Source organism: Cottoperca gobio, chromosome 10 (assembly GCF_900634415.1).
Source record: "Cottoperca gobio chromosome 10, fCotGob3.1, whole genome shotgun sequence".
In the NCBI taxonomy this organism is placed as follows: domain Eukaryota; kingdom Metazoa; phylum Chordata; class Actinopteri; order Perciformes; family Bovichtidae; genus Cottoperca; species Cottoperca gobio.
The window spans coordinates 12,402,476-12,418,951 of NC_041364.1; the positions used below are offsets into that span (position 1 = coordinate 12,402,476).

At 39.3% G+C, this 16,476-nt stretch overlaps 1 protein-coding gene across 1 annotated transcript in view; it reads left to right on the forward strand.

The window, feature by feature from the left end:
* Positions 1–10,889, forward strand: part of dock2 (dedicator of cytokinesis 2) — a 92,446-nt gene extending 81,557 nt beyond the window's left edge. Inside the window, 15 exon segments of the mRNA XM_029441107.1 lie at positions 21–131; positions 747–836; positions 1,979–2,083; positions 2,642–2,783; positions 3,141–3,222; positions 3,388–3,472; positions 5,311–5,397; positions 5,611–5,787; positions 6,311–6,394; positions 6,503–6,640; positions 7,148–7,275; positions 8,791–8,995; positions 9,192–9,297; positions 9,943–10,091; positions 10,629–10,889. Coding sequence (XP_029296967.1) covers positions 21–131; positions 747–836; positions 1,979–2,083; positions 2,642–2,783; positions 3,141–3,222; positions 3,388–3,472; positions 5,311–5,397; positions 5,611–5,787; positions 6,311–6,394; positions 6,503–6,640; positions 7,148–7,275; positions 8,791–8,995; positions 9,192–9,297; positions 9,943–10,091; positions 10,629–10,652 — 1,713 coding nt within the window. The 3' untranslated portion in view covers positions 10,653–10,889.
* Positions 10,890–16,476: the final 5,587 nt, after the last annotated feature.

Consider the following 16,476-nt stretch of genomic DNA (forward strand, 5'->3'; position numbering starts at 1 on the left):
CCATCCTGTCTCTGTTCCAGTGGTTAGATGAGATATGCAGCCCCCAGTTTGAGTTCCACGGCTCCCAAACCCAGCGGCAGTTCAAAGAAATGCTCTACGACACCATCATCGACTACTTTGACAAGGGCAAGGTCAGCATTGTTTCAGAATACAACATGCTTCACTGTCTGAACCTTCATAGAGTAATGTGATGATTTGTGAAATGTGGATCAATGCTCCAAAATCAATTATAGTCTCTGGAGAAAGAGACAATTAAATATATGGAAATTACCAGAATTTACAGAATATCTTCCACAAAACGATAAATATATCACAAGACTACGCAAACAAAATGATTTTACTTTGGGTAAGTAAAAGCCCATAAAATCAGAATTCAATGCACATACGTTTATTTTGGATAATGTTCCTTTTTTGCATCAAATATTCAGTATCAAGTCATAATCTGTGTGCGGTATGTTGCTGTCATATTCACTTTGTATTCTCTCTGAAAGCTTTATGTTCTCTGAAGCAGTGAAAGAGACGTTTCCCTCCGCTCTCCAGAGACCTGGAAACAGATTTTCACAAGATAAATTCCCACAACGACAGCTGCTGACGATATACATGTACAGTATCAGCAGATGGTGTAATGAAGGACACTTCTTGCTCTTCTTCTGTGTGTGTGTGTTTGTGTGTGTGTGTGTGTGTGTGTGTGTGTGTGTGTGTGTGTGTGTGTGTGTGTGTGTGTGTGTGTGTGTGTGTGTGTTTAGATGTGGGAAGAGGCCATCACTCTGTGTAAGGAACTAGCCGAACAGTACGAAAACGAGATCTTTGACTACGAGTTACTCAGCAAGAGACTGGTAATACACGACTACCTCAAACCTTTATACTGTATCTTCTGCACAATAATCATCATCTCACATTTTTTCCCTCTATTTTTTATTCTCTCAGCCTTCTCCCTTAAATTCCCTTTATAGATGTTATAGATGTTCTGGTTGCAACATAGCTCACTTCCAGTTCTCCTGTTGTGTATTGGACCCTTGTTAAAATAAATATGTGTGCAATGTAAATGAAAAATGTACAATAATCAAATAGTGTGAACGTTTTAAATTATACACAGTTTTCTTAACCTCAGAAAATGTTGTTTCCAATCAGCAGTTTCCACACTCAAGAATGACCAACGATTAAGTTAAACCATTCATCCATGTTTAAGAAACTTAATAAATAAACTAGACACTTCAAGGCCTTTTTTTAACTCAATCTTTTTGACCCCAAAAATGTGATTCCTGATGGCCAATGGTCAGAAACTTCAAACCCCTCCGAACCCGTCTCACTTTGTTTTCTTCTCTTGCTTTGACACCACAGCAAATCAAATCAAATGTATTTATATAGCCCAATATCACAAATTACACATTTGTCTCAGTGTGCAGACTGTACAGGATACGACACCCTCTGTCCTTAGACCCTCGCATCGCACAAGGAAAAACTTCCTAAAAGAAACCCCATAATTAAAGGGGGAAAAATGGAAGAGACCTCAGGGAGAGCAACTGAAGAGGGATCCCTCTCCCAGGACAGACAGACGTGCAATAGATGTCGTGTGTACAGGATAAACAACATAGTACAAACACAACATCCAGCAGTAGTGACTTCCTCCATTCTAAAATCCAACACCAATTATCATCTATCTCCCTTTCACTCAACTCTCCATTTCCTTTCCCACAAAGAATTACACTTTCCCCAACAATGAACAAATCTCCTGCTCTCTTTATATGACTGCAGCAGTGGCTCTCTCAACTAATGCCAAATTGATGTGGTGATATAAATGACAGTGCCCTTGGATGCTGTGCACTTTGTATTTTCTACATCTATCATCCTCAAAGACCCAGCATTCTGCTGAGGGTAGCTTTGTCATTGGCACAAGCTGATAAAACTGCTATGGCTGCACCATCTGAAACTCTCCTCTGAACATGTCCTCTGTGCCTCTCTTTGGCCCTCTCTGCAGGAGAAACAAGCCAAGTTCTATGAAAACATTATGAAGATCTTGAGGCCGAAGCCAGACTACTTTGCAGTGGGCTACTACGGACAGGGCTACCCTCCATTCCTCAGGGTTTGTGTTTGTCATTGTTTGGTGGGAATAAAGATGAACAGTATTACACACAAAGTCCTCACTTCTCATAGAGTAGAAGCACAAAGGTATCACTGACTCCCTTTCTTGTAGAAAGGAGTCAAAAAAACTTTCTTTCTCCATTATCAGCACTGAAGTTTGGTGATTTAAAACTGCGGCAGTGGACAAGTTTCTAAACACACCATGGATGGTTAGCAGAACGGTTAATAATGTACCTGACTGGAATAACTAAACTGCAGAAATAAAATATTCCCCTGTTTATAGCTCCTGTATTCATTAGATGTGTTTATCTGCTGTGGTAAGGAGTATGATGAAGTCAGTGACTCAGTTTTTCGGGGTGCAGGGCAGTGAAAGGAAACCAAGCATAAACCCACTTTGAGAAATATATGCAGTGCCTACCAGCTCTATATGTGTAAATAAAAAGAGAGTTTCCCTATGTTGATCCCAGGAGAAATAAGGGTTTCATCATTATTATTATTAATATTATAATAATAAAATGTTATAATATAACACCAGTACATATGTATCCTATGGCTTCAGAACAAGGTGTTTATCCACCGTGGCAAGGAGTATGAACGCAGAGAGGACTTTCAGAACCATCTGATGAGCCAGTACCCCAGCGCCGTGCGCCTCAACATCACCACCATGCCAGAAGACGACATCAAGAACTCTCCACTGCAGTGTATCTTTGTGGCAGCAGAACACACACAACAATACAGACATGTACAGTTGTAGATGTGCATAGAAAGCAGAAAATGGAAATGCTATAGATGGTTTTACAGCCTAGTATAGTAATGCTGTATAAACACATATGTGTGTTGCTATTTGTATCAGAGCTATTCATCCAGACAGTTATGGTCTTCAACTAAATTCATTTCTTGTTTACTTTTGTTGTACCTTTTGGATGTACTTCTGTATTCAAACCCAGCAGCTGGAGGTCTGGTTGATCCTTCAACTGTTAGTTTGTACATTCTGACACAGGGCTGCGTTCTCCAACATGTACTGTAGTAGTGATTTATTCCTGAGGGATCTGAACCAGATATCCAGTGTTTTACAGTGCGGCCAGTCCTCGAGATTCCTCCTCGCCTGAAGAACAAACCTGTTCCCGACCAGATTATCAAGTCAGTTAAACAGCATGTTTAACGCTTCACATTTTCCTAAAGATAAAATGTGAATGTCTGTGAAATGACATTCACATTTTGTCATTCTCTCCTTGTTTCCCTCTTCGTAAATCATTTATTTTGTTTCCTTTGTTTGACATTAATCTCTTCTGACACCATGTGCAGCTTCTACAAGTCCAACTACGTGCAGCGTTTTCACTATTCCAGACCGGTGAGGAAAGGACCTGTGGACCCAAACAATGAGTTTGTTGTGAGTTTATTTATTTATTTTTTAGGAAAAGCTATTGTGTGCTGCGTTGTTATTAGTCTTAAATCAGAGCTCCTGTTCTGCAAAATAATAGGATGTTATTCAACAGCAGAGTGTAGTATATGTGTGCGATAAAACCTCTGATTATGTTATAATATTTCAGATGAGCACTTGAGATACAACATCAGATTGAAGTATTATTGTGTAAAATTTGATTTTAGATTGTGTAGTGATGAAGAAAAAAAACTACAACCAATGGACATTCAAAAATAGAGAGTGCCTAGTGTTTTAAAAACAAAATAGATCAATACAGACCAAAAAAGAAGGGAACGGCTGGGAAGAAGTGCGGCTTTGACTAGCTCTCCCATAGATGATTTCTCCTGATACCAGGAGATATATTTGATTCTAATGTATGTGATTTTACTCTACTTGCACCAAGTTATTAGAAAGTGATTTTAGTAGAAGGTCAGAGAATGAGTTTACCAATCCTGTGGACATTTACGATAGTTGGTACCAAGAATATGACATTTGTTGCAGCCTAAAAAATGTGATAAAGCTAAAGTGTTGAAACTCTCTCCTTCCAAATGTTCGACCTTGTGAGTACAGGTTAAGATTTCTTCATGGATGTAAATATGTAAATGACTGTGAGTAAACAATGGTTCCTACATCTCTATGCTTTAAAAAAATAACAAAGAAAAAACAGAAGTGTTAAGGTGTTAAGGTTCTTCTACTTGGACTAGAAGACGCTTCATCCACTATGCCGCTGACCACTGGTGGACCTCAGAACACCATCTAGTGGGCTTAATTAATATAACTCTTTGAGGTACTGTCAAAGGGTTTTCTTAAATTAAAAAAGTTAAATGTTTGGTAATTTACAAAGCTAGTTATTTTTTAAATATCTAAATGGGCTGACAAATTGACATACACTAAAAGAAAATGTATATTAAAATGCATAATTTCATTGATCACCACGGCAATCATCACCAGGTAGAGACAAACGTGTTTGCCACTTTTAGCTAGCTAACGTGCCCTCAGATGCAGTGACACAAAATGGATCGGTTTTTTTAATTAATAAGTGATGAAGGAGACAACCCAGCGCCAGTAAAATCTCTAAAGCGTGTGTTGAGGAAACATGACCCTGAATACATTTATATTTACTTGATATCAATGTTTTCCAGAAGTAAGCCCCGAGTGTCTCACTGAGGGTAAGCAGAATATTTATCTTGGTCATTAAAGTGACCAGTGGCATAATCTTCTCCTTTTTTTTTATCATGTTACGTTTATTTTTTATGATACAAAGGTTGTCCTTAGAATTTAATATAAAAGTTTGAGAACCCCTACTCCGGAGAACCGCAGGATTCCTCTTCACCCCGAGGTTCCTCTTCCTCATCACCTATGGAGCCGTAGAATGCTGCTGTGTGCTCCTATCAGCCTGTCAGTTCCCGGAGCTATGCACACACGCACGCACACGCACACGCACACACACACATGCACACACACACACGCACACACACACACACACACACACACACACACACACACACACACACAGAACAGACAGGCCACAGTAGGGATGAAGCGTTCGCTTCAGCAGCATTCAATCAAAATCTGGCACCTTCCCGCATGGTTGTCCAGAGGTGTGGGTGTGTTTATTATTTGTGCTTTAGCAACGTTACCACCGTGTAACAATCAGAAAATAACATTTTATTTCACTGCTCTGTTAACGCTAACGCTGCACCCTCTCCTCAATCACCCTCTAGCTCGCTTGTCGCTTGCTCTCTTTCTCTCAAGAGAATGTAATCGTTTTCTTTCTTGTTCTCCTTTCCATTGATATGTTTCAGTCGATGTGGATTGAACGCACAACCTTCACCACTGTGTACAAGCTGCCAGGGATCCTGCGCTGGTTTGAAGCTACTGACATGAAACATGTAAGTCTGTGATGGTGGCGGGGGGGGTTTTGCCTCCAGTGTTCCCCGTCTCAGCACCACATTTCTTTGTTTTTCTTTTTTTACTGAATGTTTCAGTCCCACCCTGAAACCAGCCCCCCACCTTACTGATGTGCCTCTCCTTCTTCCCTCATTTGATCATGTCTCCGACCTCCTTCCACTCTGCTCTTTCCACCACTCGGCTTCTCTGTCCAGACTACCTTGTCTCCACTCGAGAACGCCATTGAGACCATGGAGTCCACCAATGAGAAGATTCTCACCATGATTAACCAATACCAGGCTGACTGGACCCTTCCCATCAACCCCCTCTCCATGCTGCTCAATGGCATCGTGGACCCAGCTGTCATGGGCGGCTTTGCCAAGTATGAAAAGGTAAACTGCAAAGAATCAGCCCAAGAATCCTCTCCAATGTACATCCCCTTGAGAATACACTGTTCTAGGTCAGGTAATGACCATTGTCATACCGTTTTTTAAAACTAATATAGGATCAGTAGAGTTAAAAATCGATTATGTTACTACACCTATCACAAGCGTACTTTCATTTTTGCTTCTTTTTCTCATAGTGGTCTTAATTTTTATCTAAAAAAGCACTGATTCATTGTGACTGTGTGTGTAGAATTTACCACCTCCATACTGTTATGAAGACTATCTCAGTTATAGAGACAAAAATCTGTATCGTCTCCTGACGCTGAATAACATTACAATTACAAATGACATTAAATGTAAGGAATATGGAGTATGGTGGATTCACAACTAGAGATATTATTAGTATTAATCCTCAAACACCATTTAGTGTTATAATACCCCACAAAGGATGCAATCAGTGGGTGTGGGATTATGTGCACATCTGGGTGGGAAAGTCAGTAATTAATTAGCAGGTGGTCCTTTGTATCAGGCGTTCTTTACCGAAGAGTACAATCAGCAGCACCCGGAGGACAAAGATAAACTGCTGCGGCTCAAAGACCTCATCGCATGGCAGGTACTGAACACGCTAACACACGATCTTGAATTCAGGTACACACCACATAAGTTGTGTTTGTGCTTTTATGTGAACATTCTGTTGCCACCCCAATATTTGTATTTATAGATCCCATTACTGGGTGGAGGGATCTCTATCCATGGGAAGAGAGTGATGGAGGCCCTTCGTCCTTTCCACGAGCGCATGGAGGAGTGTTTCAAACAGCTGAAGAAGAAAGTGCAGAAGGAGTACGGAGTGAGAGAACTGGTGAGAACTGGGGGAAAAGAGATTGAACAGAGTCTTTGAAGAGTCTTTTTTACTAAAACATGGTGTTTCTCTGTAAATCCAAAACATGTTCTTTTCTGCAAGGCTGGACGCAGAGTTACTGTGGTAAAGCCGCGCTAATTGCTCTGCAAATGAGCTGACCCAGACAAATTTTAAAGATCAAAGTACTCAGAAAAGCCTCTGAGTGATATGGGATTTGTACCTTTTATATTTCTCTAGAACATGGCTCAGATGTTCTGAGTGGGGCTAAATATGGTTGTTAACTTGTACATTGGCTCTGCCCTTCAGGAGAGATTAAACTGATGAGTATGGGGGGTTTGCTATTTATAAGAGTAACTTCACCTGCTTTTGCTTTTCTTGATGTACTTCTGCTTTGTTTCACTGTCACTATCTATGAACAGTACTATCCTATAGTATTATTATATTATCCATATAAAAAGACAATACTACTAGGATAGTAAAATATTTATCGTTCAACTCTATTTCCAGCCGGACTTGGATGAGAGGAAGTCCACTCGTCCTCGCTCCATGCTGCGCTCCATCCGTCAGTCCATCATCTCCATTTCTTCACTGCAGGGATCTGAATGTGGAACTCCAACCAAGCTCCATGCAGACAGGTAGCAAACACACACATGTGTTGACAGATGGATTTATCTAGAGACCTTGGAGTGTGATGAGGACCCCAACATGTATTGCAAGAATGACACATCTCATCTACTGTATCATGAAATGGCCACCAATGTGTCCTAATTACAGTTTGTTTTACAGTTGTTAACAAGCATTACCTATGCTTAAGACAATTCTTCTAAACTCTTAACACAGCAACACACCTACATACATCATACAGTTAGTCAAATAGTTAATGTTCTGCACAAAAACACATTTTGCTCATGAAATACCAATTTTACATTTCAAATGCAACAACAAATTCTCTACATACTCAAACTTTTTCAAAACACAGCAAATGCATCTCAATATTCTTTTAAAACGAGATCACATGTATTCTATCCAACAGGAACGTGTAGTCAATCATAGCACCAATACTTTCAAAAATACTCACAGTTGATTACAAAAACGTTTCATGTTTCAGTTTCAATATAGACAATATGAAATCCATTTTGTTTTGTAATTCAGTTTACTTTTACTGTAAATTTGTTGGTTGAGTGTCAAAACAATGCATTTCTGGCAACATACTATCTAGAAACTGAATGAATGAGAAATGTACTTTATAGAATGAACAGTAGAAACAATAGTACGTGATAGAATCGCTGCAGTAAAAGCTGTACTGGCAACATGAAATTGCTGCCAATGATCAACAGACAAATCCAAAAATAAATGGCCTTCCATATGTGTAAAACTAAAATACGCAGATGAAGTTAACGAGGCACAGAAGGGAAAAACACAGAAATGCAGTCCTATTCTAATCTTTACGATCCTCATTATTTGGCCACATGTCCAGCTATTCCTCTCCCTCGTGCAGACATTATTTGTTTGCTATCTTCTTCTCTGTGTTGTTCTGTATCCACATTGAACAAAATCTATCCAAAAAGTATTTTTTTTTACTGTAGGTACTGTATATGTCCATGTAATTGAAAGAACTTTCACAATGTCTCTGATTGATGTTGGAATCCGTTGTGGTTGCTATTTTACACAACTTAAATCAGCTATTTCTCACTGTTCAAATGATGTGTTCATTCAAAAAATGCTTAGCAGCTGTTTCAATATAGCTTTTGAGCTGCTGTAGTTGCAGAAGCAGAGGGTTTATACTTTGTTTAAGGTTTTGAACATTCTCTTTTCATTGCTTGCATGCTGTGTGCAAGTCTTTGTAAACATAACGAGAAAGATCCACATTTTTGGTATTGGGTAAGCATGTATGAAGAAAACAGTTTAGAAACGTGGTAATTAACTTCATATTATCTGAAAACAATATGAAACGTTTTAATGGTTCACAACAGATGGATGTTAGGCTTGTTGTGTTTAGAGTTTGAAAATGTGACTGCGCATTGTGTAAAGAAAAAAACTGTAATGGCATAAGGTCAATCATATCTCATCTCGGCTTAAACTCTCTAGAAAAAATGTACTTCAGAACAAAATGGATATGAAAGACCAACATTCTTCCTGCCTCTTCGCAGGGACTTCCCCCCTGAATCGCCCACCTCCTGGAACGCCACCCTGCCGCGCTCCAGCGGCAGCATGAGCGCAAGTACAGCGGAGGTGGAGGTGACAGTGGGCGATGCAGAGGTCAAACTGAGGAAGAGTAAGAAGAAGAAAAAGAGGAGCAGCATGATCTTCATCACAGAGGAAAGAGAAAGGATGAATACAATGGACAGCAAACGGGTGAGATTGAGCTTTAGTGGGAGGAAGATCCCGGGATGAGAGAGGAGAAAATATGAGTTAAGGAAGAAAGAAAGAAAGAAAGAAAGGAAGGAAGGGAAGAAGTGTAAAAGACAGCAAGTTAAGGTTATGTGTAAAAGAGCACAGAATGTGAGGAAGTGTTGTTGCTGAGCTTTGTGTCATCTCTGTCTCCCTCTAGCTGTCCAAGAAACAGGAGTTCTGCAGTGACACCAACTTGTCTGACCCCAAGGAAAGAAATGTGTCGCTGACCAATGCCAACTCCAGATCCCTGCCTGCCATCACAGGTGACTAACTTACACAGATGGACATGGTGCCGCATAATGTACTGTAATTGAGTTACACCTGTAAACCAAGAACCCACAAGGTCAAAATAAAGTCAGAGCCTGAGAGGAAGTACTTCTTTTTTCCTGTCTGTAGGGAAAACACACACAAGGTCATGGCAGGAATACAAACAAATTGGCAAGCTGGGGATGGTTGCAGTAATAGTCTGACCTAACACAAACTCTGATGTAAGGTGGCAAATTAGTGAATCAGTCATGTCGGTTGTAATTGTTTCAGAACTGGGTGGCAGTTCATTCCAGTGTGTATTTCATTGTTTCAGTTAAATAACAATGACCTCACAGTGCATCAAATCACTGATGTTTCTCTGGCATCCTGCCATGTTGGACCAGGCCAGCTGAGCCAGCATTGACTTGTGGTGTTAATACTTTACACCACCTGTGTAGCATTGCTGTCTACAAGCTGTACAGCTTCACTGAACAAACACACAGTGCCACCAGTGTTGCCAGAGCACACAGTTTATCAGTTGAACAGCTGAAAGAGCACAGATAGTCACTTAAAATGGTCTGGCTGCAGGACGAGGCAGAGGTTTCTTTGTAAGCTGATCAATGAGAGACAAACACTCAATCCTCAGTTGTTTCTGTGTGTAGGTCTGTCCTTGGCAGTGGTGGGGGGAGCAGAGGAGGTGGACTCCGTCAGAGCCAGGAGGGACAGTAAGAGCATCTCTGTCTGTTTGACCTCTGACCGAACAGCGGACAGACGCTCAAAGGGCGTCATTAACCTCCTCTTCAAGTCCATGGTGAGACCAACAGGTTTTAATGCGGTCCAATAGAGAAACATCAGGTTGGCATTCAAGGATCAGGACTACAGTTTGGGTACAGATTGGATATATTTTGGGTATTACGCTTATCCACTTTCTTGCTGAGACTGAGAAGAGAAGATTAAAACCGCTCCGATGTATGTATGCTAAATACACAGTTAGCCTGGCTCTCCAATAGTAAAAAAGAAAATACTATGCTATGGTTATCTCTGCTAAGATCGCCGGTCGCTGGCGGGCTTCATATTTAACGTATAGACATGAAGGTGGCATTGATCTTCTCATCTTGGCAAGAAAGAGAATAAGCATATTTCCTAAAATGTCTAACTCTCAGATGTATCACCAATATTAGTTTTATGATATTTAGATTATTCCAAACAATGTTAAAATGTAAAGGATCTGATTTACTGAAACACAATCTTCCAGATGAAAATCATGAACATGCACATGCATTCAATTTGAACCCTGACTAAGAGTAAACATTGTGTTTACATTATGCACATGTGTTTGTTTCAACAGAGCTCCAAATCAGAGAAGATGTGAAGCCCAGGGATTCAGCCAAAGACAGTGCCAGTCATTTCTGAAATCCTTTATTTTAATTTCCTGTTTACTTTACTTAGAGTTATGCATTTGTTTTACTAATAAGTTCACATAAACCTGCAAGCAAAAACCAAATTATGCACTCACTCCCTCAGTCCGGCTGACTGTCAGTCTCAGTATTGCTGCTGACTTAATATAATTGATTTTACCTGTCAATAAAGACTATTTTTGTGGCGTGACCTTTTTCCTGGTAATTCAAATGATTTCCAGTGAAGCTAAATGCCATCTTGCAGCTTTTCAATCAATTCTGCTTCTACAAGAACGAGCAAACACAAACAATCCCGCAGACGTGCTTGATTAAAAAGCTTCTTATTATACGGGTTTCAGCATTGTTGTGACTGACTGAAGTTAATGGGAAAATAATCATTTGACAAAGCACGAAGGTTACTGTGTCCTCCCAAAGGACTCGAACAGGACACGCTGCCGTTAATACGAAAAAACAAAGTCTAATACATTTAAATATAATGGGGAGCAACAAACTGTGGAGATGAAACAAAACGGTTTAGTATTTTCTTTCTATTTAAATCATATTGTGAAAGGTTGGAACAACCATTTAGTTTAATTTTAAATCTAAAAACATCAAGAATAGTTTGACATGTTTTGCTATTAGCCTCCTGGCTCTAGTTTAATGAAGTATTATCCTAGTCTTCAGCTCGTCAGTGTGATCACAAAATGTTTCCTTTTCTCCAAAAATGTACTTGAGTAAGAGTACTTTTAATGCACCATACCTTTTAGTAGTACAATTTTCTTGTTACACCTCTGCTCTTGATAAGAAAGCATAAACGCCTGTTTCCTGAAATGTTCCTTCAATAACTACCAGTCTGGTTCTACATTGGGTGATTTATTCTTATTTGATGATGCCGCAGCTGCCGGTTGGTCTTTTTGGGGGGTCACCACAAAATACTTAGTATGTGAGTATGAAAGTTGCCAGCTCTACTGTGAGGCAAAAAGCACACTGTGTGATTTGATAGTCTCACATATAGCAACATCCACATAGATGATGAATATCTTTTCCCCAAAGAATGTGATTGCTGAGTAAAGCCCAGGATGTACAGGTCTGCAGGTACAGTGTCTGTATGTGTCCCTGGATGAGAGGAACTCACTGGGTGGTGAGCTGATGTTCCTCTTTTCTCCTGCAGCAGAACAAAGAATGTGAGAAGGAGAAACTTTGCAGCCTTCAGGCCGGTGTGGAACTTTATTTCATGCCTTGTGTGTTCTCGCCCTCACTCAGTTTGTTGATGATGCCCACAGGTTCAGTCATCCTGCAGGTCCATCCTGGCTTATTCACATTCCTGACAGACGAGCGAGGAAGTGAGGTGGGCAGGAAATGAGCTTAAATCTATATTTTCTTCATTGACATTTAATAAAGATATTAGGATCAATTGTCAAAAGAGCAGAGAGGCTGTTGCATATGATGAATATGAATTAGTAGCCAGTGCAGCCAATGAGTGAGATAATGTATTAGCTATATTGGTAAAAGGTCATTATGTTAGAAAATATAATTTTGAATTAGGCCATTTTAATGATTCATAGATGTGGATGAATATCTCACATTTGCCCAGTGGTGGTTTTATTTCCTCGCGGGCTCTCTGTGTACCATGGGAGTGCAGACAGTCAGAGGGTGATTAAGAACAATGGAGACATTTCTCCCTTCCCTTATTAATACCGCCATTATCTGGTGCCACACTTACCACCGGGTTTCTCCACAGCCAATTTAAAGTTGCAGAATAGCCCTGTGCAGCAATACTTCAGTCTGGAGTGTGGATCTTCTGATTAAAGCATCGCTGCGTGACCACAGAGGGATTTTAGTCCACAGATCCATCTCGCTTCTGCAAAAAAAAGGATGTATTAGGTTGGTGGCTAAGATAAGATATGCTGTATGTTATGTCACAGGGAATGAAGGTGCTTAATTACCATCTAAAATACTAAGACTAACCTTGAAAGTGTTTGAATTTACCAAAATACTAATCAATTAAATCTCTGGTGCGTAAAGGGAGAACATTATAAACATTAGAATTTAAAAATAAAAGTACAAGAAGCATGCTCACGAAGCTATATTTATTTGAAAACTTGTTAAAAACTATGACTCATTATTAATGGCTTTTGGCTATATTCATCATATTCATATGAAGTTAATGATCCTCTCAGCTCTGTGCCTTCTTTGGTTTTCAGATGAAAAACCCATCAAAAAAAACTGCCGCAATTATTATTACGTGTTACTTTTAGCCTCTGAAGGCATGCCAGATTCTTGTGATTTAGTTTGAAGCTTTTATTGGAGCTGTCATTTTGTTTGGTGCTATTACTTACACATCATATTAATTGGTATAGCGTGTGTGCTCAGATAGCATGTTGCCTGCTGCATATTGAAGACTTGTGCAACAGCCAGTGTTATATCTGTTTAAAGCGCATAATGTATCCTTACACAACCTGAGCCTGTTCAATTACTGTTCGCCAATATATCAGTTTAATGACTATAGTAAAAAGTCACACTAATATCCTGAATCCTCAGAGAATCGTTGAGACTTTCTCATGAAGACTTTATCTGAGTTACAGTTAATAAGCACATTTAGTTTCGGTTTGAAATAATTTGGAAAATGTTGAAAAGAATGAAATGCTCCGCCATTAGGAAATGTATTTTATTGAAACAAGCAAAACAAGGCTGTATTCTAAAGATGGGACATGAGTTATGTCTATAGTATATTTTAAATATAGAAAACTATTTTGCTTCTACAAAGCCTGAGTGAATACAACTTTTGTATGGTTAAATTGAACAGAAAGTTTGAGACATGTCTGTGGTTCCTGAGCTTTCTGTCAACAGAAAAATCTGTCTGATGTTTATCTATTGATCAAGAAATGTTTGGAAAAAAGTGCTTTCTTGAACTCGGCAGGATTTTATATATTTACTTTGACATTTGCAGCTATGTACTTAAAGACAAACGGCTTAATTTAGCTTGCATAATTCATGCCCCACAATAAAGGCTTTTACCAAATATCTGTTATAATCAAATGTATAATGGTTCAATAAACTGACAAACAAATGAATTTAATCGTACAATGCTGGAGGCTCTGGACAGACAGAATGTTTTAGTGTATATTTAAAAATAATAATAATAAGTCGATCAACACATAAACAAAGCTGTAGCTTGTTAGCGCCTCGCCCAGAACGTTGAAATCATCAAAGACTGTAAACGCCGTGTGCATTTGTTTAACGCTGTTTGAAATGTTACTGAAATATGAAAAGGTCTTTAATTTATTTAGGAATGGAGTGAAGTGGTCAGTAAATTATAGATGCACTCACTGTGGGCTTTTGAATATCTAAACTGAGCACAGCTGCACAGAGCCTGCTAGGCCTGAGATCTGCAGCTCCGCTCTGTTCCAGCCTGACAAATGATGGTAATAAAGGTGGCAATTTGAAAACTACTAATGGCTAGCGCAGTGGAAGCAAGCTTCATTTACAGCTAATTTCAAGCACATTTTAGATTAGCATCGGAAACTTAGACAGAAGCTTTGTCATTATTGTTGAAATTGTGCACCCACTAATAGAGCCTGTAGATCAGATGATGGCTCATGTGTCGCAGCATCATAAAGAGAGATGCAATTGTAACCTTTGTCCACTAGGGAGCAGTAAAGGTTTGATGTAAGACTTAAAATAAGAAGAAAGAATGGCTACACAGACCTCCAGCATGCATGCTATGAATCCTTTTTGTGTAAGCCCTGCCACAAATATCTGATTAACTTTCCTAGAAGCACCTTCAATAAAAAGTGACTGAAGGTGAAGTAGTTGTTTTTCTCTACCGTTTTGAGTTTGTTCTCACATTGGAGAGGCGAACCACCCCTGTGAGAATAAAGGCTTCAGTGAATTTCTGCTTTGCACACCTGCTGGAGACTTTACTCACAAGGAAGTGTCAGCTACAATGTCATATCACAGCTGCAGCGACTAACTTGTCCCCAATCACAGACATCATCCTCCGTCGCCAAGATGGCAGCCATCCAGCTGAAACATGAAGGGTAACTTATAACTATGGATCTCAAGATACAGTATGATGCATTCTGTTCATAGGCTTTTTCTCTCTTAACTTTCATCATGAAATTAAATTTCTCCTGCTGGCCACTGAACCATATCCTGTCAACCCTCCCAGTTTTCCCCGGGATTATCCCGTATTTTTAACCTTTCAAAAAAACAAAAATAGGCCCTAATTAAAAAAAGTGTACAGTGGTCTCCGATAGAGCAGGTGGCAGTATTATGTTTAACATTAGGCTGAAAAACGTTATCTGCCAGTAAACACACAGAAGAAGAAAACAGGAACAATAACACAGAAGAAGAAGAAGACGAGAACATATGGATGAGAGTCACAGTGAACGGGAGATAGATGGAGACGCAGTTATACCTGCCAAAAAAGTTAAAACTTTATGTAAGTACCAAATGAGAGGAGACCTTCCCTTATTTAATAAAAGCAGAGTCGGGCAAACTCGTGCTTTTTGTAAAGTGTGCCATTCAGATGTTAGCATCGCACACGACGGAATAAGCAACATTTCCCAACTCTGCCATCGCAAGGAAGTCCTCGTGGGGGGAAACGAAAGCCACACAACTCATCAATCATCAAATAAATTGATGATAATAAATAATAAATAAAATACATAAATGGTATAAACATGTCTGTCGGCTACAAGTAATACATACTTTACTTAAACATGTATTTCCTGAATGTATATAGCCTACCCGTCCCTTATGTGTTTACATTTACATTATGGGCTGGGGGGCTGAGAGCTGTTCAAATATAGGCGGAGTCCGCCAAAAAACTAACCTTATTTTGAAATTCCAGGTATGCACTGAACATCTGTCAACACACTCAGAGGGAGAAGTTATAGATCGTGTTCTTGAAGTTCAGGAGAGAACAAAGTTTTATTATCTCTTTTAAATGCAATGGTTACATTTAGCTCTGAGATATTGGCTGTTCTCCCTCCAAAGTCAAATATATGTAGAAGGACAGTTTTCTCATTACCGCAGCTCTCAGTTTGCTTTTGGTCACAATGTTTTGATCTATGCTCCTCTTGTTCCAGACAAGGTCTTAACATCTAATCCAGCAGTCTTCAGAATGTGTTTGTGTTTAGTAAAGGATAGTTGGGGTGAGGGAACAATGGGAATATTTGTCACATCAATAAGAGCGTTCTTGCTGTCTGGTATTAATAGTAATAGAGTGGAAAAAGTGCAGTAGGAACACAGCTTTTTATATGATTTTGTTAATTACTGGCTAGTTGGTCTCAAACAAACTGGCTGAGATTATTTAGTGTGAGTGTATGTTGCAATATGAACTCATTTCATTTCTACACCAAGTTTCACACAAGGCAGTGCTCCATAACACAACAGCTGCCATTGACAATTAGCTCTGGGGTTGACACAATTGTAAATGAATAGAAACAGTAGACGCTGGTAACCAAACCCGCTGTGGCTTGAAGAGCTGCTTCTTATTCCATTCATTCATTTATGTTTTTATTCCCGTGTCATGCCAAATATTTGGCACCTCTCAAGTGTACAAAAAAAATCCAAAATGAGCTAAGTATAAAACTACTAAATATTACAGATTGTCTGTTAAGAGCTTTGTTTCTCTTCGCTTGTACCAGACACTTCATTTTTTTCAGAATTGACAAATAATATGTATGTAATATATCTCTTTAATATCAGCCTGTTTTTATTATTTCCATTCCAAGTCACCTTTTTCTTTTGAAATTCCCAGTCCAGCCTGTAGAGTGCAGTGTTGAAATGTGC